The sequence below is a fragment of the Pseudorasbora parva genome, chromosome 18 (genome assembly GCF_024679245.1).
Source record: "Pseudorasbora parva isolate DD20220531a chromosome 18, ASM2467924v1, whole genome shotgun sequence".
NCBI classification, from domain to species: Eukaryota; Metazoa; Chordata; class Actinopteri; order Cypriniformes; family Gobionidae; genus Pseudorasbora; species Pseudorasbora parva.
This window is the reverse complement of record NC_090189.1, coordinates 4,467,316-4,489,567: the sequence shown is the minus strand read 5'-3', so window position 1 is coordinate 4,489,567 and position 22,252 is coordinate 4,467,316. Positions and strand designations below refer to the sequence as shown.

The 22,252-nt window shown below is 37.5% G+C and overlaps 3 protein-coding genes across 3 annotated transcripts in view; all 3 read left to right on the top strand.

The window, feature by feature from the left end:
- LOC137047049 (zinc finger protein 585A-like) overlaps positions 1-9,109 on the top strand; it is a 66,801-nt gene extending 57,692 nt beyond the window's left edge. The window contains exons 5-9 of the mRNA XM_067424586.1: positions 989-1,040; positions 3,816-3,935; positions 4,316-5,047; positions 7,873-7,992; positions 8,169-9,109. Coding sequence (XP_067280687.1) covers positions 989-1,040; positions 3,816-3,935; positions 4,316-5,047; positions 7,873-7,992; positions 8,169-8,884 — 1,740 coding nt within the window. The 3' untranslated portion in view covers positions 8,885-9,109. The remainder of the gene's footprint in view (positions 1-988; positions 1,041-3,815; positions 3,936-4,315; positions 5,048-7,872; positions 7,993-8,168) is intronic.
- A 3,321-nt stretch (positions 9,110-12,430) lies between these two features.
- The window catches only part of LOC137046502 (zinc finger protein 501-like), a 31,106-nt gene continuing 21,284 nt past the window's right edge, over positions 12,431-22,252 (top strand). The window contains exon 1 of the mRNA XM_067423764.1: positions 12,431-12,531. The gene's annotated coding sequence lies outside the window, so the exon portion shown is untranslated. The remainder of the gene's footprint in view (positions 12,532-22,252) is intronic.
- On the top strand, positions 13,097-13,816 carry LOC137047048 (gastrula zinc finger protein XlCGF7.1-like). The gene has a single exon (XM_067424584.1). The coding sequence runs from the start codon at positions 13,097-13,099 to the stop codon at positions 13,730-13,732; it is 636 nt and encodes a 211-aa protein (XP_067280685.1). The 3' UTR covers positions 13,733-13,816.

Sequence of the window (22,252 nt, the reverse complement as noted above, 5' to 3'; positions counted from 1 at the left end):
GTGACTGTGTCCGAGTTTACACTGCATTAAGATGTGTTTCAGGCGATCAGATCACAGGTGGACGACACTAAATACAGGTGTAAATGGGGTCTAAAACACTTTGAGCGTGTCCACTTTCGACCACTCCGAAACGCATTTGTCAGGATTGCTTTCGTATTGTAAACACTCAAAAGACCGTCTACACTCCATCTAATGCGTTAACATTATGGGAAGGCCCGGAGACCCAAGCTTGGTTTGAAAATGAAAGAAAATTTATTTAAATAAATAAAAAACATACCAAGCACATGTTCATATGTAAATTGTGTGAGTTTATTTTGTCCATTTGATCGAAAGATCTGAACGAACCCATACATTTACCCACCCATAGACCCTCCCCTAAAAGAAATCAGGACAGAAGTGGTTGAAAGCAGACAAAAGACGGATTAAAACGGTTTCCCTTGTCTACTTTTGATCTGATCCACTAAAACTCATCTAATACCAGGAGCCCAAGTGATGTCCATATGTCTAACAAATCATGCATTAATTTAAGCAGACATAATGATCTTATTAAAAGAGTTGTTATTATTATAAGCTGTGAATGTGATCATCATAATATTTATTCTTATCACCCAAATACTATAAATGCTCATAATATGTGCTATGTCTTTCTGACTAAACATAACCGTGAGCTTATACTATTTTTCTTCATATTTTTATTCTTAGAATTGTTTTTATCACTGTGTTGTATTTGTATTGTTTATTGCACTGGAAGCTTCAGGACCTAAAAAAAACCCTTGTGTGTGAAAGCACACTTGGCAATAAAGCTCTTTCTGATTCTGATACTTATTATAGAAAAGTTGTGAGTTGTGCATGTTGAGCATTCACCTGTCGGGCTGCTCTCAGGGGCTTTGCAGGTACAGGTTGGGTGGTTCATGTCAATGTCGATGTGCAGCTCGTCCTCTAAAGCGCAGTGACTGACTGACATGCACTCGTTCGTGTCCACCTCCAGCTGTGCGGTTATCTCGCCCGAGCTGCACCCGAGAAGCTCGTAGATGTGCTCGGTGATCATAAACTCCATCTGGACGTCTTTCTCATCCGGTACCCAGCCGCTTTCAGTGCAGTACAACTCGCCATTCACATAGACCTCCAGACACACCTCTCTACAGTTTGAAGACATTGCGCGTTTTGTATGCTGACAAATCCAACGGAATCTGATGTTGTCAGAAGTACAACACGATGTGTGACTGTAGTTTGAGTCTATAAACTGTGAATATGCACTCTGATAGACTGTGTGTATGAAATTGCGGGGTTTAAAGATAGTATCGTTCGGTTTATGCTGTAAAATATCGGTATGTGTCGCTCAAAAACTCGCTTTGCTCGGATTTTCGCTGTAATGAAGAAAGTGCAAGTTCGAGGCTTTATTGTAAGTGCTCTCTGTGACGCAATCATACTATGAATCACACGATGTCGCTCCATGGTTGCCAGAGAAACGGACTGATTGACAGGTTTGTTTTCGCTGACTCTCTAATGATGATATTACTATTAATAATATAAAATATATAATCTAACACAATTGACAAATTGAAATAAACACATATTTACCAGATGTAATTTTGAAGGCTGAATTGTTGGTAAAAAAAAAAAACATCGCGTAAATTCTTTTGTTGAGTTGTCCTGTCCTCGCGAGCTGAACGCCAAAACAAAACAACGTGTAGTCTAATTCACGAGCAAATGACTCGCTTGAGCTTCTTTTTTCATGACTTTTTCTATGAGTTTTAAAAAGTTTAATAGTGATTCCGCCAGTGGAGACGCTCGAATGACCAAAGCACCCGAGTCTAGAGAAAAAGAGGAGTGAGGGAAGGAAGCCGTTCATCCTGCTCTAAATCTGATGCTAACTGTGAGTAGCCTACATACATTCATTTATCTTTAATTAGGAGAAATATAAATCCAAACGAGTCGGTTCATTTAGTGAATCACTCGGAAAATAACCGACTGTTGTTTTTGTTGTTTTTTTCACATTACAATTTGTGAAGATTATGAGTTCGTTGTAATGAACAAATGAACCCTGGTAAACCAAGTTTTTAATAACAAACCAATAATCATAATTTAAGTAAGGCTCTTGTTGATAAAATCACCCCCTTTCCGCCCCTTTACCATCATCATTAGATTAAGTGTTGAGTAGTTATTTTGTAAAACTTATCAAATGTTAATTCTCTAAATATGATAATAAACGAACTAAATATAAGCAATTGACCAATTATAACTTAATATTGTAATGGTTTAAGTTCATCTTTTGACATTTAGAGAACAGGAATGATATGTGATTATGTTTAAGGACATTCCCCTGACATAACATTAGAAAGAATAACAAACAGCTAAAATGTGTTGATTCATTCAACTATTATTAAAAGTTTAAAAGAATTATTAAAAGTAAATACAATCACAGAGGTGATTATGCACATATGCATATTTCAGCTAAAGATATTTTTGTTTATTTAATTCTAAATAATTTTTACCTGCACAGAAACCATTCAAGCTAACAAACAAATACGCTGATAGCTTGACACAAGTAGCCTTTAGCCAATAAGCAGCACTTTTCATGGAGTTTCTGGCTCTATCCAGTTATTTATTTATTTAAATTGCCAATATATTAAGTTTTGGGTTGTCAAATGTTTGGGATGTACAATCCAATACTCTCTCCACTGACTTTATATTGCGTCAAGCGGTCACCTTGACATTAGGGGTGTTTAACGATATATCCCGATATAAAAATATGACGATATGTACCGTTGATGGAAACTACATGATTCGGGATATAGAGTTGTTTTATCCAAACCTCAACTTGCTGTAGTAGGCCTATTTATAATGTATAATTCACCCAAACACAAAATAACAAATATAGGCTACCACAAATGTAAACGCTGTCATCATGTCGTTTTTTTATTCAACTTCCAAACACAAATGAAGATATTCTTTTTGAAACCTGCGGGATTTCTGTCCCTCCATTTTTAAAGTCCATTCCTCAAACTTAAAAGATGCAAAGAATGTCATAAAGGCGTGTAAAAATAACTGAGTGTCTAATCCAAATCTTCTTTAGTCTTCAAGTCTTCTGAAGAGACACAATGGCTTTATGTGATGAATATATATAACACGACGCGCATACTGTAGTAAACACGGGACGTTCAAATGATTGCGTGACGCGCGGAAACAGCATGAGAGAGAGTAAATGCAGAATTAAAATTCTTGTATGAACTAAATGTTTACAGTTTGAGAGCGGTCATTCTGAAGAGCTTTCGTAATGCAAGTTACGATTCGCATACATTACAAATTTAAGTAATGCATGAGGGGGAAAAATGTATGTTTACGGAGTTATTTACATTATTACATTAATAATCTTATTACATAGAATCATACAACTATTGTTGAATATGTATAATAATGTAATGGGGGAATATTTGTGGGTCCTGATGATAATAAAACATATATAATAATAAACAAATACAAATAAAAAAACATTAAACATTAACAAACAACAAAACAATTAAAAAAATGTTTTTTGGCTTAAAATATCAGGATACATATCGTATCATGAGTTCAGTATCGAGATACATATTTGAATCGTGACATGAGTGTATCGTTACACCCCTACTTGACATAACAAAAACAGAACAATGTCTAAAAACTGAAATGTGACAGTTTTTGATAGTGATTGTAAGTGTGATGATCATCTGCTAAATGAGCAACAGCAACCACAATTCACACCTTCAGTCAGTGAAGCCGCTCCCACAGCCGTTCATGAGAGTTTAAATGCTGGGAATATTCCCATCTTCCCACAGGAGAAGAAGAAGCAGGCAGGAGGAATTACTCCAGGAGAAACTACAGACATACTGTTGTAAAGATGGAGTTTGAGGAAGAACCCTGCAGAATAAAAGACGAAGAGACAGAGGAACAAATAGGTTGGTGTTTTCTTTCATTCTCTTTAATGAGGAACATTAAAGGGTTACTTCAGCGATTATCAGTAGAAACCCTGGAGTATATTCAAATGATTGTGATCCAGTGATTCAGTAGGTGGCTTTGGGGGTGGCCTCGTAGGGCAGCAAGGCATTCTGGGAATTGTTGTCTTTTGCATGTAATACATTTTCTGTCTTTTATCAGTCTAGAAAGCACCAAATTAAAAAATAATTAAACATTTCTACTACATTAATGACCCAGTTTAAATACAGATTAATCTCCCCAGCTCTGAAGTACCCCTTTAAGATGAAATTGAGGCTTACATATATGTCATGTATTTGTTGTTCTTTACATTAATCTTGATCATTTAATATATTGATTTTAGACTTAATGGATGTGAATGAAGATAAACAACATAGATTCAAAAAACCTTGTTGTTTCAAAAATGAAGATGGAGATGCAGTTGTTTCAAAGACTGAAGAGAATTTCACACAAAAAGCAGCTGGAAAATCTGGAGTCAAAGGGTTTTTCAGCTGCACCGAGTGTGGGAAGAGTTTCATATACAAATCATACTTTGAAAGACACATGATAATTCATACTGGGAAAAGACCATTCACCTGTACTGAGTGTGGAAACGGATTCTTACATAAAGGACACCTAAATGTGCACATGAGAATTCACACTGGAGAAAAAACGTTCACATGTCCTCAGTGTGAAAAGAGTTTCACATGCAACAACTTTCTCAAACACCATATGTCTTCTCACTCTGGAGTGAGATCATTCAGCTGCGATCAGTGTGAGAAAACATTTGTTTATTCATCAAATTTAAGAGCACACATTAAAACTCATGTTGCTGTGAAGCCTCACTTCTGTTCTTTCTGTGGAAAGCGTTTTTCACTACTGAAGTATCTAAGAGAGCATGATCGTATTCATACTGGTGTGAGACCTTATCTGTGCTTTGACTGTGGGAAGACCTTCAGTACACCGAGCCACTTAAAAGCACATCAGAGAGTTCACACTCGAGAGAAACCGTACAAGTGCTCACACTGTGGAAAGAGTTTCTCTCAGTTATCTAATCTACAGACTCATATGAAAAAGCAGTGCCTAAAGTCATTTAAATGAACAAAGTTTATATTCAAATCCAGAAACTCAAGTAAATAAATTGATACTCAGATAAAGCCATAGCTTGAATGACATTCTCACACCACGTAAAATGTAAATGTCAGATACAGTAATAGGAAACATGCTTAAAGTCACTTCAGAAAAGAGGTTGTGTTGTTGCAAAGTGCTGGGCCCGCAGAAAACGGCAATATTACGGAGACATGTTTTAAAACCAACGGAGAGGACAGCTCAGATTAAAGGTATAAAGCTATAGTACTCCAGCGCATTGGCTACACATTGTCAAGTTGTAAATAAGACAACATCTCTATTGCAAACCCTTCCATGTTGCGTCTTCTATTGTAACTTCCAGCGCTACGCCATTGCCATAGAAACCAATGCAGATCTTCTGGAAAACGAGAAATTGAATTGAAATGGAATTGGCTTTATTAATAATGACATTTTCTTCAATGTTTTGTTTTGCACTAATTGCAAAGAAATAAAAAGGAATAAAACTAATATATATGACTCATTCATTAAAAGTACTTTAGTTTGAATTAAAAAATTGATGGAGTTAAACCAGGGCTGTTGTTCATTTGGTGGCCCGGCAATCATCTCCATCTGGCCCTAGGACACCCTAATCTTCCTCCTCCTTAAAGCTTTTGATCATAGCGATGTGGACGTGTTTACGCCAGCTCACGAGCGGCATGTCAACAGATCTGAGGTAATTCAAATCACACTGTTATGATAGTTTGATTATAAATGTGAGAGTATAGACCTGGCTATTTAAATCTATAGTTTTCTGTGTATTACACATTGACATTACAGTACAAAACGGCTCTTTTATTATTATTCTGCCTTCGTGAAACAGATGCTCTCGGGAGCACCACCACAACCGTTTGAATTTTCCGGCAAAAAAGTCCTGCAACTCTTTATGTACGGCTACTTTAACACTGTTGCCGCGGACTGTTTTTCATGTCTTCAGCTTGAAGTGACCCCAATTATGTGATATTTATGCCGCCTTCACGTGCTATCGGGATTATGGCAAATACCGAGCTAAAAATAGCACATAAACGCCCTTGATTTCGTGTTTACCACTGGGAAGTTCGGAAATAATATTGATACACAAGTTCCTGAGATGGTCGTGGCATAAGCGTTAAAAATGGCGGATGGGAGACGAATTTCTGTTGTGGCAAGGGTTTTATTTGTTTTTTTCCGCAATGGTTATGGTTTCAATGTCTTGTTTTGTCGTTAAAGTAGTACATATTTACATAAATTAATAACCATTTGAAGCATATTGTGTATTTTAAGCACAACGAAAATCACATGTAGTTGAGCATCATTCCAGAATAGTAATCACGACTTCCGAAAGGGAAAGTATAGGAAACTTCCGATAGGACGTGAAGGCAGCATTAGCCCCGGAAATGCACGTTTCAACAGGAAACCCTGCCAAAAAAACATATATTTTACGACATCTAGTGGGAAGCGTTAAAAAAAAAAAACGTTTCTGAAAAAAATCCAGACATGGTCTTAGAAAATGTTTCATAAAATTCACAGTTTTGGACATAACAGCCTCATATTTTAAATAAAGCATGACCACACTCAATATGAACAATATTGAATTTGATTTTAGTGAATTCCAAGTCTGGACAAGACTATATGTAAAAATCCCTACCTATATAATAAAAAGTTTCCCTATTTTGTTTTCCTCTAGTCCCTAAATAAATGTGTCATATAAGCCGAGTGTTCATTATTGCAGCAGCCAAAAGGTCTGTGCTGTGGGGAAGGGTTAAGTAATGTAAATATATACACTATATTGCCAAAAGTAAAAAAAAAAAAAACTTTAGTGTGGTAGCGTGATAAAAAGGGGAAGTCCATTCGTGAAATTTTCTTAACTACCAAATATTCCACGGTCAACTGTTAGTGGTGTTATAACAATGTGGTAGCAATTGGGAACAACAGTAACCCATGAAAAATCACAGAGTAGGGTCAGTGCACAGTGTGCAAAAGTAACCAACTTTCTGCAGAGTCAATAGCTACAGACCTCCAAACTTTCCCATGGCCTTCAGATTAGCTCAAGATCAGTATGAGGAGAGCTTAATGGAGGTTTCCATGGCCGAGCAGCTCATCCAAGCCTTACATCACCATGTGCAATGTAAAGCGTATAACACCGCAACTGGACTCTAGAGCAGTGAGATGTGTTCTCTGGAGTTCTGGAAATGCTTCAGCATACCAAGACATTTTTGACAAAATGTCATGCTCCCAACTTTGTGGGAAGAGTTTGGCGATGGACCCTTCCTGTTCCAACATGTCTGCACACAAGTGCACAAAGCATTGGTCCAAAAAGACAGAGACAAGCGAGTTTGGTGTGGAGAAACTCGACTGGCCTGTTCAGAGTCCTGACCTTAACCTGATAGAACATCTTTGGGATGAAGAGTAGAGACTGCGTGCCAGGCTTTCTAGTCCAACATCAGTGCCTGACCTCGTAAATGTGCTTGAAAATACCCAAGTATACATCATAAAATTAACTTGAAGTCTATTTATTTTTTGTACGGCCATCTATGGATCAACTTAGTTTACAATCTTTTTTAATCAATCAATGACAAACTATAACTCATGATAGAGAAACTCAAAAATCAACCAGGTGACTTGGAAGTCATTAATAGTGTTTAAATGACTACTTGAGCAAACATTTGCACCTGAATAATTGAGAGTGATTGTAAGTGTGATGATCATCTGCTAAATGAGCAACAGCGACCACAAGTCACACCTTCAGTCAGTGAAGCCGCTCCCACAGCCGTTCATGAGAGTTTAAATGCTGGGAATATTCCCATCTTCCCACAGGAGAAGAAGAAGCAAACAGGAGGAATTACTCCAGGAGAAACTACAGACATACTACTGTAAAGATGGAGATTAAGGAAGAACCCTGCAGAATAAAAGATGAAGAGACAGAGGAAGAAATAGGTTGGTGTTTTCCTTCATCCTCTTTAATGACTGATGAGGAACATTAAGATGAACACTGACATATAACAATACATCTAAAACTATACTGATATTTTTGAGATTTCAAACAGTACTTATTTTTGTTTCTCATGTATCATGTATTCTATTGAATTATGGAAATGTAATGTTCATTTTAGACGTGATGGAAGTGAATCCTCAAAAACCTCATCTCACAAATGAAGATGAAGATGCAGTCGTTTCGAAGACTGAAGAGATTTTCACAAAAAAACAAGCTGGGAAATCTGGAGTCAAACGATCTCTAACCTGCTCTGATTGTGGAAAGAGTTACACACATAAATCAAACCTTAAAAAACACATGAGGATTCACACTGGAGAAAAACCATTCACATGCTCTCAATGTGGAAAGAGTTTCGCATTTAAATGTAATCTCAAACTTCATCTGCGCAGTCACTCTGGAGTGAGATCATTCAGCTGTGATCAGTGTGAGAAAACATTTGTTTTTAAATCATACTTAACAAAACACCTTAAAGTTCATGCTGGTGTGAAGCCTCATGTTTGTTTGTTATGTGGTAAGAGTTTTTCAAGACTGTACTCTTTACAAGCACATGAGCGCATTCATACTGGTGTGAGACCTTATATGTGCTTCAACTGTGGGAAGACCTTCAGTTCATCCAGCCAATTAACGATACACCAGAGAGTTCACACTGGAGAGAAACCGTTCAAGTGCTCACACTGTGGAAAGAGTTTCTCTCAGACCGGACACATGAAAGCTCATGAGAGAGTTCATACTGGAGAGAAGCCGTACAAGTGCTCTTCATGTGGGAAGAGTTTCAACCAATTATCTAGTCTACAGTATCATGAGAAAAAGTGTTGCCTGAAGGCATCTAAGTGATCAAAGTTCATGTTCTGATCAGTAACTTTTATCCATAATATAGTTTGATTTTTCTCATGGTTTCTACTCAATCTGGACAATATTGAATTTAATTTGGTGGATTTCCAAGTCTGGACAGGTATATGTGAAAGAATTTTTTTTCCCTATTTTGTCTTCCTCTATTCCTAAATAAATTTGTCATGCAAACAGAGTATTTTTATTGAAGCAACCAAAAGGTCTGAGCTGGCCTGAACCTTTTATATTTCTTGGCATATTGCCATATACATTTTGTGCAATGTTCAAATTCACTACCTTTTTGTTATGTTAGTAAATTTAACTGCTTTAAAAATGTATTAGATAAACATTTTTTCTGATTTTTTTGCATAAATCTCTTAATCCACCCCAGTTCTGCTCAAAACTACTAAACGTCTAAAACAAATTCAGGATTTTGCTCTTGAAATTGCAAAGTTCATAAATACTATTTTCAACAGAAAAAGTGATTGTGGACTGAGTTTTGTTTAACCTCGTATCACAGTCTTGGGAATGTCAAAGATTAGCAACAACATTGGCTTTGATGCATTGTTAGGTTTTGTGCAGCATCAGATTTTAAAATGTTCCTTCTTATTTACTGTTCGTGGCTGTTTTTGCCCCATTTACTTCCATTATAACCACATTTTTTGATTGTGAAGCCATAACACATATAATCTTGATTATTGGTGGTTTAAAAAAATAAAAATCTGATAATGCACAAAAACTAACAATGCATCAAAGGCAATCTTGCTGACACGGTTACACAATATTCAGGTTTTATGGAATATTTCTCCCAATTCAGCGTTTGAAGAAAAATTTGCAAATTACATTTACGTTTCGGTTCTCAGAAGATAAACTTTATTGTCAGAATAAAAAAATTGAGATGCTAGTTGATCATCTGAATTTTCCATATTAAAACTCCATATAAAAATAATTTATTCTGTTTTTTTATCTCCTTCATCCAATGGTATGGTTTCCAAACATCTTTTCTTTTCTAGCTCCACCTTGTGATTTCACAACATTTAAAGCAGCACTAGGTAACTTTTGCTCTCAGGGTCCCCCTACAGTTGGGAAAATATAATGTCCTCAACTACTGTCATAAGATCTGTCATCCTACAACAGGGGATGCCATCGCGCGGGCATTTGTTGACATGACAACCCTGATAGCCCTGAACTAGTGATGCGCGGGTCGTCTCATAACCCGCGGACCCCGTATGTCTATTTAAAGGGGTACTTCAGCACTGGGAAGATGAATCTGTATTTAAACTGGCTCATCAATGCAGTAGAAATGTGAAATTATTTTTGAATTTGGTGTCTTCTAGACTGAGAAAAGACAGAAAATGCATTTTTGTCCCATGAGGATGAAAGACTACAATTCCCAGAATGCATCGCTGCCCTGTGAGGCCATTCCCAACGCCACCAACTTGATTAGTGCGACTGAGTTAGAGAAGACACTACAATTAAAAACTGAACGTGCCTGTTCAATATAATGAGCGAGTCACCGCGCGAGTCTCACAGACAGCACTGAGCACTAACCGCAGGAGTGATGAGAGCTGAGGTAATCGCGACTACACTCGCGGCATACATTCACAACGCGAGTTCAGTCTGGCGCGTTTCAGTTCATGCCTTTGCAAGCTTAACTTTCATAGAAATTAATTTGACAAGTTAAAAGACTTACATTGCTCACCATAGCTCCGTTTAAATGAGTGCCTGCAGCTGAGCTGAGCTCTCCCTGCAAGCTGAGTGTAATCTCCCATCCCCCATGAGTGAGTTCAAAACATGCGGTAATGGCTCCCTCTGCTGGCTGTAGTCTTTAGCCTTTGGGCAAACATTCCTCCTATGATGCAAAAATCGTCAATTTGCATCATAGGAGGAATTTTTCCAGAAATAAAATGCATAAATCTCTTGTCTCAGGGAGATATGAGGGGGGAAAGCACAATAATTTGAAAATATTCCAGGGTTTCTACTGATACAAAGCCATATGCTAATCGCTGAAGTAACCCTTTAATGGTCGCGGGTGCGTGGCGGATTGTAAAAATATATACAGTGGTGCGGGGCGGGCCAAATAACTTCATAAAAGCGGGACCCGCGGGTCGGTGCAGCACTGACAGTTCCCCTGAACACTGCAGGAGGAGTTCACATGCAGGTGTTCTTCTGGCGTCGCGTGTGAAATGTCTTCATCCCAGGTAACGTTACAGTCAGTGGCATATGCTTCAGCATGTCATATGAATATCATTTCATGGGTTTTATTTTTTTCAAACGCCAAATAATCGCGATGCTCACGTTTACAAGCCAGTGTCATTATAGTAGTCTATTGGTTACCGTTTTACAGAATCTATATGATACTTCAGTTCAATGTTCAATGAGCTCACGCCAACGAGCAAACGCTGGTCACATGTTGATCCTCGTCCTGCCTTTAATCACATCACTTTTTCCTTTCCTCTTATTGCTTTCCTCCAACAAAACCTTTTCTTTCTTATTTGTCTCTGCTGCTTCGGACATGACTATATTATCCGACGAACAAAGTTGGGCTCGCACGTCCGAATGTAAGGAAGTGTGTGTGTTGGTGGAAGTGACGTATATGCCGTAAAGCAGTCGAATTTTGTAGTTCTTTTTGTTCTCGGGTTACTACCCAAAACTCAAAGTTTAAAAGTATGATTAAAAACGATACAGACCCCATCAAGCTATGGCAGACGTGTCATTCAACCTATTGTAAGTCGATTTATCATCACAAGAGTTTTGAAAAATCCCCAGAGCGTCTCTTTTTAACAAAATATCTTATGTATCATTCTCTTAGTGCTCCATCAGTCTCATTACATCTTATGCACCATCCTCTTAGCACTCTACTGGTCTCCTAGCGCCTCACATTCATGCCCATATATCTAGTGATGTAATCTTCCAGTAGTTTTCCATGTTATTTCAGGGCCCTCTTCTTACAGAAGGATACGTCATTATTTTATTGACACACAACCTACTTCTATTTTATATAACCAATGTAATTCTCCAACAGAGGTAGGTAATCTTTGCGTGAAGAAGTTAAGCATTAGCGAGTGAAAAAACAAGACCAGACAATGGGCCTTATTCCTGAAACTTTCGTAAATATATGAGAAAAGTCTTTGAATTTGGGTGACATGGAACGTTGTGATTGGGTGAAGGTGGAGCCTGGCTGATCCCTGACAGAAATATAATAATATTTTTAAATTATCATTAAAATCTAAATTTCAGGAAAATGTTATGAGGTTTTAAATCAGAATATGATTGAACTGTTACGAAACGATTTCATGTCTTCTGTAGAGACACCAGGACTTAACACTTTAGTGGGACAGCCCAAAGGTAATTGTTTCTAAATGACTACTTGAGCAAACATTTGCACCTGGATAATTGAGAGTGACTGTAAGTGTGATGATCATCTGCTAAATGAGCAACAGCGACCACAATTCACACCTTCAGTCAGTGAAGCCGCTCCCACAGCCGTTCATGAGAGTTTAAATGCTGGGAATATTCCCATCTTCCCACAGGAGAAGAAGAAGCAAGCAGGAGGAATTACTCCAGGAGAAACTACAGACATACTATTGTAAAGATGGAGTTCAAGGAAGAACCCTGCAGAATAAAAGATGAAGAGACAGAGGAACAAATAGGTTGGTGTTTTCCTTCATTGTCTTCAAATAAGAAACATTAAGATGAAAACTGACATATTACAATACATCTAAAACTGTAGTAGACTCTAGACTGGGTAAACACAGCCTGATCTGCCGGCGATTTGATTTTGCCCAGCAACTCAGTCTGGAAACCCATACATAACTTTCTACTGCTTCTGTTACACTTTTGCAGGAACCAATCACAGACTGGCTTATCCACCTTGATTTAAAGCCTTAAAAAGCAGGTTGGTGGGTTTAACGCGATAACGGATAGAGAAACGATGGATTGTTGCCCGTTGATCATGCCTCTTGTGGTCTGATTGGTTGAAGGAATATCCTATTGCAATTGAGTAATTCAAATTATGCTCATTGATCACGCCTCTTGTGCAGTAGAAAATACAGAGCAGACCCCTCAGACCAATGTTTAATCTTAAACTGAGATTGGTCTGGTGATAGCCAGACAAAGTAGACTCAGTAGTAAACTAGATTTGTTCTAAATTAAGAATGAACTTGGTTTCTCATTTGTCCTTTTTTAATTTAATTGAATATGTTGTTTTTAGTCTTGATGGAAGCAAATGAAGATGAACCTCATTACAAAAATGGAGATGCAGTCATTTCAAAAACTGATGAGAATTTTACACAAAAACAAGCTGGAAAATCTGGATTCAAAGGAGCTTTCATCTGCTCTCAGTGTGGAAGTAGTTTCATCTATAAATCAAGCCTTAAGAATCACATGAGGATTCACGCTGGAGAAAAGCTGTTCACTTGCACTCTGTGTGGAAAGAGTTTCACTAGGAAAAGCTCTCTCAATGATCATCTGCGCTGTCACTCTGGAGTGAGATCATTCAGCTGTGATCAGTGTGAGAAAACATTTACTGTGGCATCAAACTTAAGAAGACACCTTATAATTCATGCTGTTGTGAAGCCTCACGTTTGTTCTTTTTGTGGAAAGAGTTTTTCACATCTGAACTCTTTAAAAGTGCATGAGAGTGTCCATACTGGTGTGAGACCCTATCTGTGCTTTGACTGTGAGAAGACCTTCATTACATCTAGTGATTTACAAAGACACCAGAGAATTCACACTGGAGAGAAACCGTACATGTGCTCACACTGTGAAAAGTGTTTCAACATCTCCTCTAATCTACGGACTCCTGAGAAAAAGTGTTGCCTGAAGGCGTCAAAAGCCCTATTCCGACGGTAATTGTTTCTCGTGGGGTCTTAAGATATTTTCATCATTTACAGGGGCTAGACTGTAATTTTATTCTGAATCCAGAATGTCAGTGTTTTTCTCCCACCACCTGCATAAAAATGTAAATAACAATTTTCTATTATTGAATTAAATATGATTTTATTATTAAGGCATATGACATTTTTACAGCAGACAATCATTTGACTGAGCACGTGAGCAGTGTTCCCAGGTGCGCGAATAAATCGCCATCCGTTTGCACAAGGTTCATCACTGAGGTGGCATGCAAATTTTATTTTTACGGATGTCCACATGAGTAACAATTACCGTCTGAATAGGGCTTAAGTGATCAAAGTTCATGTCCTGAGCCATAACTTTCATCCATAATATAGTTTGATTTTTTCATGGTTACTCAATATGGAAATATATTGAATTTGAGTGATTTCCAAGTCTGGACAAGTGTACATAAAAAATATTTGTTTCATTACTCTGTTTTCCTCTACACTTTAAAAAATATTTAGCAAAAAAGTAACCTGGTTGCCATAAAAATTTGAGTTCATTGAAATTAAAATTTTGAGTTAATACAATGAACATTTTTTGAGATTTGACAACCTTTATTAAAATATCATTAAAATATTTTGTGTTTTATTTCTGATGACGCAGTGAAACATGCCAAATAGTGCTATTTTCATGATTTATCAAATGTTTTATGTGGTTCAGATACAAAAATATTTTGAGTTTCTATTTATTAAACAAACTTCCTTCATTGTATCAACTCAAATTTTTAATTTCAATAAACTCAAAATTTTAAGGCAACCAGGTTACTTACTTTTTTAAGTAAAAACCAACAAAAAATAACAATTTTTTTACAGTGTATTACTAAATAAATTTGTCATATAAGCAGAGCGTTTTTAATTGCAGCAGCCAAAATATCTGAGCTAGCCTGAATCTTTTATATTTGTTACAAATTCAACACTGAAAAAGCTCATTTAAATCAACTGATTTGAGTAAACTCGTTCCCTCAATTCAACTGAGTAATGGAGTCTCCCAAAACTTGTATATAAGTTGACTTAAAGGGTTAGTTCACCCAAAAATGAAAAGTATTTCATTAATTTCTAACCCTCATGTCGTTGGACACCTGTAACACCTTCGTTCATCTTCAGAACACAAATGAAGATATTTTTGTTGAAAGCTGATGGCTGAGAAAGGCTTCAAAAAGGCCTCCATTGGGATTCAGTATATTCCCACTGACCCGCTTACAAGACCCATAAAAGGCACTAAAGACTTCGTTACAAAGTCCATCTCACTACAGGGGCTGTACAATCATTTTACAATGCGACGAAAATAGTTAGTGCGCACAAAAATCAAAAGAACGATATAATCCACCAAATTATTGACGTGAACTCGACGCATGCGCGAGAATATGACGCAGCTCAGCCGTTCGAATCATAGCGAATACATGACCCGGAAGAGGAGGAGCGCCGCTATCGCGCGAGTTCACGTCCGAGACCTACACGGAAGACAATATCTTGGCAGATAAAGTCATTATTTTGATTTTTTTTTTGCGCACAAAAACTGTTCTCGCCGCTTGGTACAATTATTGTACAGCCACTGTAGTGAGATGGACTTTGTAACGACGTCTTTAGGGCCTTTATGGGTCTTGTGAGTGGGAATGTACTGAATCCCAATGGAGGCCTCTCTGAAGCCTTTCTCAGCTTTCAACAAAAATATCTTCATTTGTGTTCTGAAGATGAACGAAGGTGTTACAGGTGTCCAACGACATGAGGGTGAGTAATTAATGAAATAATTTTCATTTTTGGGTGAACTAACCCTTTAACTTGGTGCTTCACGTTCACGTTAACTAAGGGTGTGTTCACTTGTCATGTTTGGTTCGATTAAAACGAACCCTGGTGCGGTTGCTTGGTTAGTGCGGTTCATTTGAACATATGTGAACGCTGCCATCCGAACCCTGGTTCGCACCAAACAAGCGGACCGAGAGCGCTCTAAAGACGGGTCTCGGTCCGCTTCCAAACGAACTCTGGTGCGGTTCGATTGATATATGAACGCAACACGGACCAAAGACATGTAAACGAACCAAAAAACGGACGTATAATGTCACAAGATGCGACGCATAGTCAGCTGATTTGACGATGCGGAAAGATCGGTGTATCCAAAATGAGTAACTTTAACGTTAGAGGGCAAACGTGGAGCAACGAGGAAGTGTCTAATAAATATTTGGTCAGACGTGCATTTTTCGAAAATGCTAGAAAAAACACACAAAAAGCAAACCTGGCTCTTCTCATCAAAGTTCCTGTGCTGCCCATTATTATCAGGTACAGACGACAGAACGGCCGTCTCTTTTCTGCACAACGGAGGAAATACTGCTGCTGTTTTGAATGTTTTGAACATTTTAGGAGCTCTTCATGAGTTCTCAGCGGGTAAAAATAATGCCACATGTACACGCATAAAATGATTGCATTTAATCCAGCACACAGCGTTGTTTTGAATGTTTTGAACATTTCATGAGCTCTTCATGAGTTCTCTGGTAAAAAATAATGCCACATGTACACGCATAAAATGCCCGCGCGTGTAATCCGCACACAGCATTGTTTTGAATGTTCGATAAGCAGCTCCTACGTCATATAAACCGACCAATCAGGTTGTTACCGTCTCCCTATGCCTTTGGTTCGGTAACTTTAGGTTCGCTGTTAAAAATGGCAGTGTGAACGCTAAGCGGACCAGGACTATTTGTTTTGCTTTTGTTTTTTGGTCCGGACCAAACGAACCAAACTAACCGAACTACAAGTGTGAACGCACCCTAAAATTGTTAAGTTCACTAAACTGGGTACACCAGAAGTTCAGTACACCATGCTGGGTACTACCAATCAAAACTTCCCCATGGGTCCCAGCATGCATTGTGGCTAATTTTCTTTGATTCTTACTATTTGCTTTTACATTTGCTTTTTTGTTCTAATGTTTTTGAAGCTTGTTTTATGTTGATAGAGTTGATCTGTTTATCTGAATTTTTTTGTCTCCATTGTACAGATTCAAACGCAGATTCTTGATGTCTGTGTGTCTCATGTCATATAGATTTAAACGTTTTGTGCACAAAACAAAAAATTAAAAAATTTAAATACCACAACAGTGAAGGATCTCATGACTGATTATTATGATTATTATTAATACTTCAAAACTATTAATAACTGCTTTGACTACTGGTCACAGTCTTCTCTCCATCATGGTGACTTCCAACAAAACTGACAAATACAAAATTATTTTCCTTAAAACAGAATTAATCTGGTCAATCTGTTCAGTTATAAATTCGTTCACATATTATTGTAACTTAAATTTTGTTTAAGTCTTCTTTTAAATCTTACCAAATTTAAGATTAAACACCATCTTGATTTGAATCTTGGTTTGAATCAGCAACAAGCAACAGACGAGGCGAAAAGGACCGCAACAATCTCGAAGGAAAGATAAGGAAGATGGGCCAGACAGGGGTCAAAACCAGAGGGAGATCACAGTCCCAGTTCCAGAGCAAAGGCATTAGTCCAAAATCAGTAACCTGGGGCCTATTGCGATATTGAAACAGTGTCATGAACTGTACAAGGTTCTAGTGGTTGTAGTTTTCCTCCTCACCCCCAGGAGGTCCTAGTTTGCTCCCTTGGTGTGGTTAAAAGATGAGGAAGTAGTAGAGTAAGATAGAGGCTGCACTCAAACTTGGGCTGCGTTCCAGTTAATTTGTAATATGCCCTTCACTCGCTAACTTCTCTCCGTCTCGTTCACTCGGATGTGCGTCATTGCTTACGTTGCATGAGTGCCCACTACTGGCGGAAACTTTGCACTGGACTGAACTGGAACACCCTAAGCCCTTGATCACTTGGAATCCACTTTGGAGTTGATTTATTATTTATTATTTTTCTTTACGAAATTGTTTAATGCAGCATTCTATGTGTATATGGATGTGTTTGGGTTGTTTTAAATGTTTTTTAAAATATCATAGAGTTGTTTGTGGTGGGGTAAATTAAACGCAATATGTGGTAACGTCACAATCACGTTGCATTGTGGTATATGAAGCTGCCTGAAGTAGACTCGGTCACTCAGTCATAATCGAGGGAGCAAGGGTCTGTCCATATAAACTTCCCTTGTCCACTTCACGAAGTTGTTAGGGGTTAACAGCTTATGACCCAGGACCAGTAGTGAAGAAATGAAGACAGAGTCAGGATTGCAATTAAATAAAAGAAAAATTTACTTAAGAATAGTTTGCAGTTTCAAAAGCAGAAGCCAGCTTCAAGTCTCACAAGGAGTTCGTAGGCCGCGCTCCCTCTCTCACCGTCTCGTTGCCTCGCCCTATCCTACATACAATTGTCCCAACAGTTATACCGTTTTCAAGGTCTTATCCACGTCATTACTGCGATGTGGATGGTTCTGATTGGCTCAGAGACAATGCACAGTCATGGTAAATTTCCACTCGAGTCAGTTAATCTGATGCACGTTTCCACTGACGTGTCACTTGTTGATGCTTTCACCCAGAATTAGGCCCGTAGTGATCTTCCAGATCTGGAGCAGGCGCCAGCTTGTCCAGAACAACAAGTCCACCCATCTCTTAGGGTGCCCATTGAACACCATTCTGATCTGTAACACAGAATATTGCGCACATACACAGATACACAGTCTCTCCAAGGTTGGAGCTGATTAAGCTCCAGTTCTAACCAGTTCTTACCAAAACAGACTGATAACATGTGCTTTCTTTTAGTGAGGGACACACAATAGTACAGGCAATATTCATCTTGAGTCTTTAGTGTTTCAGTAAAAGGAAATATAAAAGGAATAAAACATAATAAATTAAATGAAAGACAAATCCATATTTCATATCTGGAAGCCGGGCTAAGTGAGCAAACGCTGTTGCACTCCATGTTACATGTTAGGGGTGTGTGATACCTCAAATCCAAACACACGACCTTGTTGCCAGTGTTTAGTGACACATCACACATCTCTAGGCCAGACCCTCAGACACTCCTCAGAGACCAAATACACACTTTAGAAAACAAGAAACAAAGCAAAATCATAACTGGATAGAATCATTATAATAATATAGGTAATATTGATTAAAGTTGTGATTATAAAGTTAATTAGGATATGAATATATACAGGTATATTGAAGCGGCAGTGGATTTCAAAATCCCCCCTTCACTCCCTCCTAAAGGCCAATTTTGGGGTCCCAATGACCCCCTAAAGTTGGTCTACCAATTTAGACCGCTTCATAATGTTCCATCCCCCCACTTTTTAGTTTATAATCTTTGAAAAACAGAAATTCTCTTTTCCCCTCAGGGATTTAACTTCAACCATTATTAATCTCATCTAATTTGGTTTTATCAATGGCTTGATTGATTACAATAAGCACATATTCATCCTCAAGAGGACATACTACATTAGCACCCCATGTTAAATACCACCCCATTATAAATACCAAGATATCTCATCTAAAAATAGGGATTTTAAATACACTTCTTTCAAACACAGACCTTCTTCATCTTCAAAACAATAGTGGTCTGAAATAAAAATAAACAAAATAAATAGGCATAATAATCCATCCAATTACATTCAGTCTCTGCATAAAACATCCTTCAGTTTACAGTCTACATACATGTACCATCTTAATTTCACATTCTATTCATTTCTCTCTCAAACATGTTCATAACATCCATTTCAATCGCTTTTCCCTGATTTTACTCAAGAACCTTCTTGTTAAACCCATTTTCATAACTCATCTTTTTCTTTTCCATAGGTTTCTACATACTCAAACCTTTTTGTTACACTTGCTTTTTCCATCAAATCCAGTTTTCACTCATGATAGCCCACATCATTTTTAACTTAAATTAACATAACCATAAAATTGTTAATGTTGAAAACTTCATCAAAATGACATAATTATCCATTTGTATTACATTCAACCAGCTTGTTCAGATCTTTATCTTGTGACATTGTGCTTAATCATACTCAATACCAATTATTTTTCAAAATAACTTTTCAAACCCATGTTATTTAGTAAACCATTCAAAATCCATTCATTAGGGTTTCCTTTAAAGTAACATTTTTCTTTCAATGTCTTGTCCATTAAAACTCTTTAGGCGTAAGCTCCAAATGACCAAAATCTTAACCCTGTTGATTTATGTCATCTGGCAGTGATACTTCTCATCAAATCCTCACTAGCCTTCCTTTGCCACTCACACCAAAGTTGTTATAATTTCCCCAAGAACTTACACTTTTTTTTTTACATTTTCATAATCTCCCATATTACTTTATAAAGTATTAAAAATTTGTAGTCATCATCAATTTTTTTAAAAACTGTTTTAAAACAATCTGTATTTTGAAAATCATTCAATGTATTTAATTTGCCTTCAGGTAAAATAAATTCTGTCAGAAGTTTTATTTTCACAACATTAATCTTTAGGGCTATTTCTCTCTTGTTTTAACTTGTCGCATTATTCTTTACCAAAAAAAAAAAGTCAGGCTGCTGATGCACCATGTGATCATTATTGTTTCAGTCTTATCTCTACTGCTCTACAGAAACCAAAATATAATTTTACATTATCTCTCAATCCCAGTCACACAGAAAAACTTAGTCACATGCTCCTTTAACATTATTACTAGACATCTAATGTCCTGCATCCATTTAAGGGATGAAAAATCAAAATCAAACTTTTTTTTTCTTTTAGAAGTGATCTTTTTGGTCGCCCTTCTGCCTTCAGAAATATGAGGGAATCTCTGGATAATTTAGATAGTGACTTCAGCCAATTTGTCACTTTGTCTCTGCCGTCAAGTTTCTAACATTTATGTTTACCATTTTAATCAATTGACATTATTTCAATTTAAACCCTCAGATAAATTTAGAGATGGGTTTTTAACCCATTAAGAAACGGCAATCTTTAACTTTATAATTCCACTTCAACTAATCCAGAGATTAATTCAAATCAACATCATAAATAACAAAATTAGTCATAATTACCAGTAACAGACAGAGCTGGATACCAGTCCACTTAAAGCTCGTCCCATATTCTGGATCAACTTTTCCAGATTCCTTCAGAATTAGCAGTTTCTTTAAAAGTTGTCGTTTGCCGTAACCCTTCTGTAATGATAAACACTCATTCCAGAGGTTAATGACCCCATACACACTATCAGGACAGAACAGTTTCACAAACCAACACATACAAAACATAAAGTGCAGTCATCAACAAACACACACATTAAACATATAATTTTGAATTGCTCATTATCTCAGTTCTTACATGGTTTCTTAACCAATTTTCAAATCATGTCTGTTCATTATTCCTTCATTTTTAGAGAAGTCAGCTGGGTTGTTTTGGTTCTGATATCATTTCTTTTGTTTAGTTTCAGCTTTAGCAGGACGATAACAGACAGAGCACCATTCCTCCTTCTCAAGCAGTCTCTCTCTCTCTTACACGGATAGTCTCTTTTATTAAATTCATTAACCTTTAACCTTCACAAAGTTTTAGAAATTGGTTTATCCTTAAAGAATAAATTTGTATCAGAAATTTAAATGTTTAACTTTCCAATTATAGCTATATAATCATCTCAAAGTAAGTTATGCTATGATTTTTTTTTTTTTTCTTCAAGTTACTTAAGTTAAATACCTTTTGTTATCCAGACCTCCTGTTTAAACTTCAACAGCTGTCCTTATCTTTAGACACCACCATGCCTTCAAATTCTCCTCTGCCATATCTAATGACCTGCAGGATTAAACTCATGATATGGAAATATTAGTTCAATATCACAGTTTTACTGATTCAATTAATAATTTTTTTTTTTTTTCTGGTCTCCACAAAAGTTATTGACAATCACCTCATGGTCTCAGCTGGCTCTTGAATGACCTTTACCATCATAACTTTCACTCAGGGTTATCCCTGGCATTCACAAACAATGCGGTACTTGAGTGAGTGGTATAGAGGAGCCATTATTAGGGCAGGCCATGCTGTGTCCTGTCTGGACTCTCGGCCCCTACGAACACAGCGTCCCCCCTTACTGATGCTGCTGGCCTCACAGACATCGGTTCAACTCTCATACACACCTCACATAAAACACCTCCCTTCTTGGAAGTGCCCAATGCCGGTGACCCCCATGTCTTAGGTCGTCCCCCGCTGGCCAAAAGAGGATCTTACCCGTCTTCGGCGAATCACCCTCATTCACATTGGTCATCGCTTGAGATCTTTGACCCTTAAAATGGATCAGATGTTTTTCTGGAGCCTTGGGGAAAGTGCATTCAAGAGTCACCAGAGCCATTTAGTCTGCTTACTATAGGTAGAACATGGAGACAGGTTAATCATAACACTACTTAATCACTGATACCATTTTACATCCTTCAAACCGCAACATATTAGTGCGTAGATTATGCTCAGTGAATTTAGCCATAACCACTGTCCATTCAATTTTATGTCCTGCATGTTGACTCTGTGACCTGATCCATTGGTCCTGTGCATGGTGGCGGCTAAGATTAGACAAAGATGTCACTGGTCA

Excerpts from the sequence above, each read along its gene's own strand:
- LOC137047048 (XM_067424584.1), top strand. The coding sequence starts at position 13,097 with ATGGAAGCAAATGAAGATGAACCTCATTACAAAAATGGAGATGCAGTC.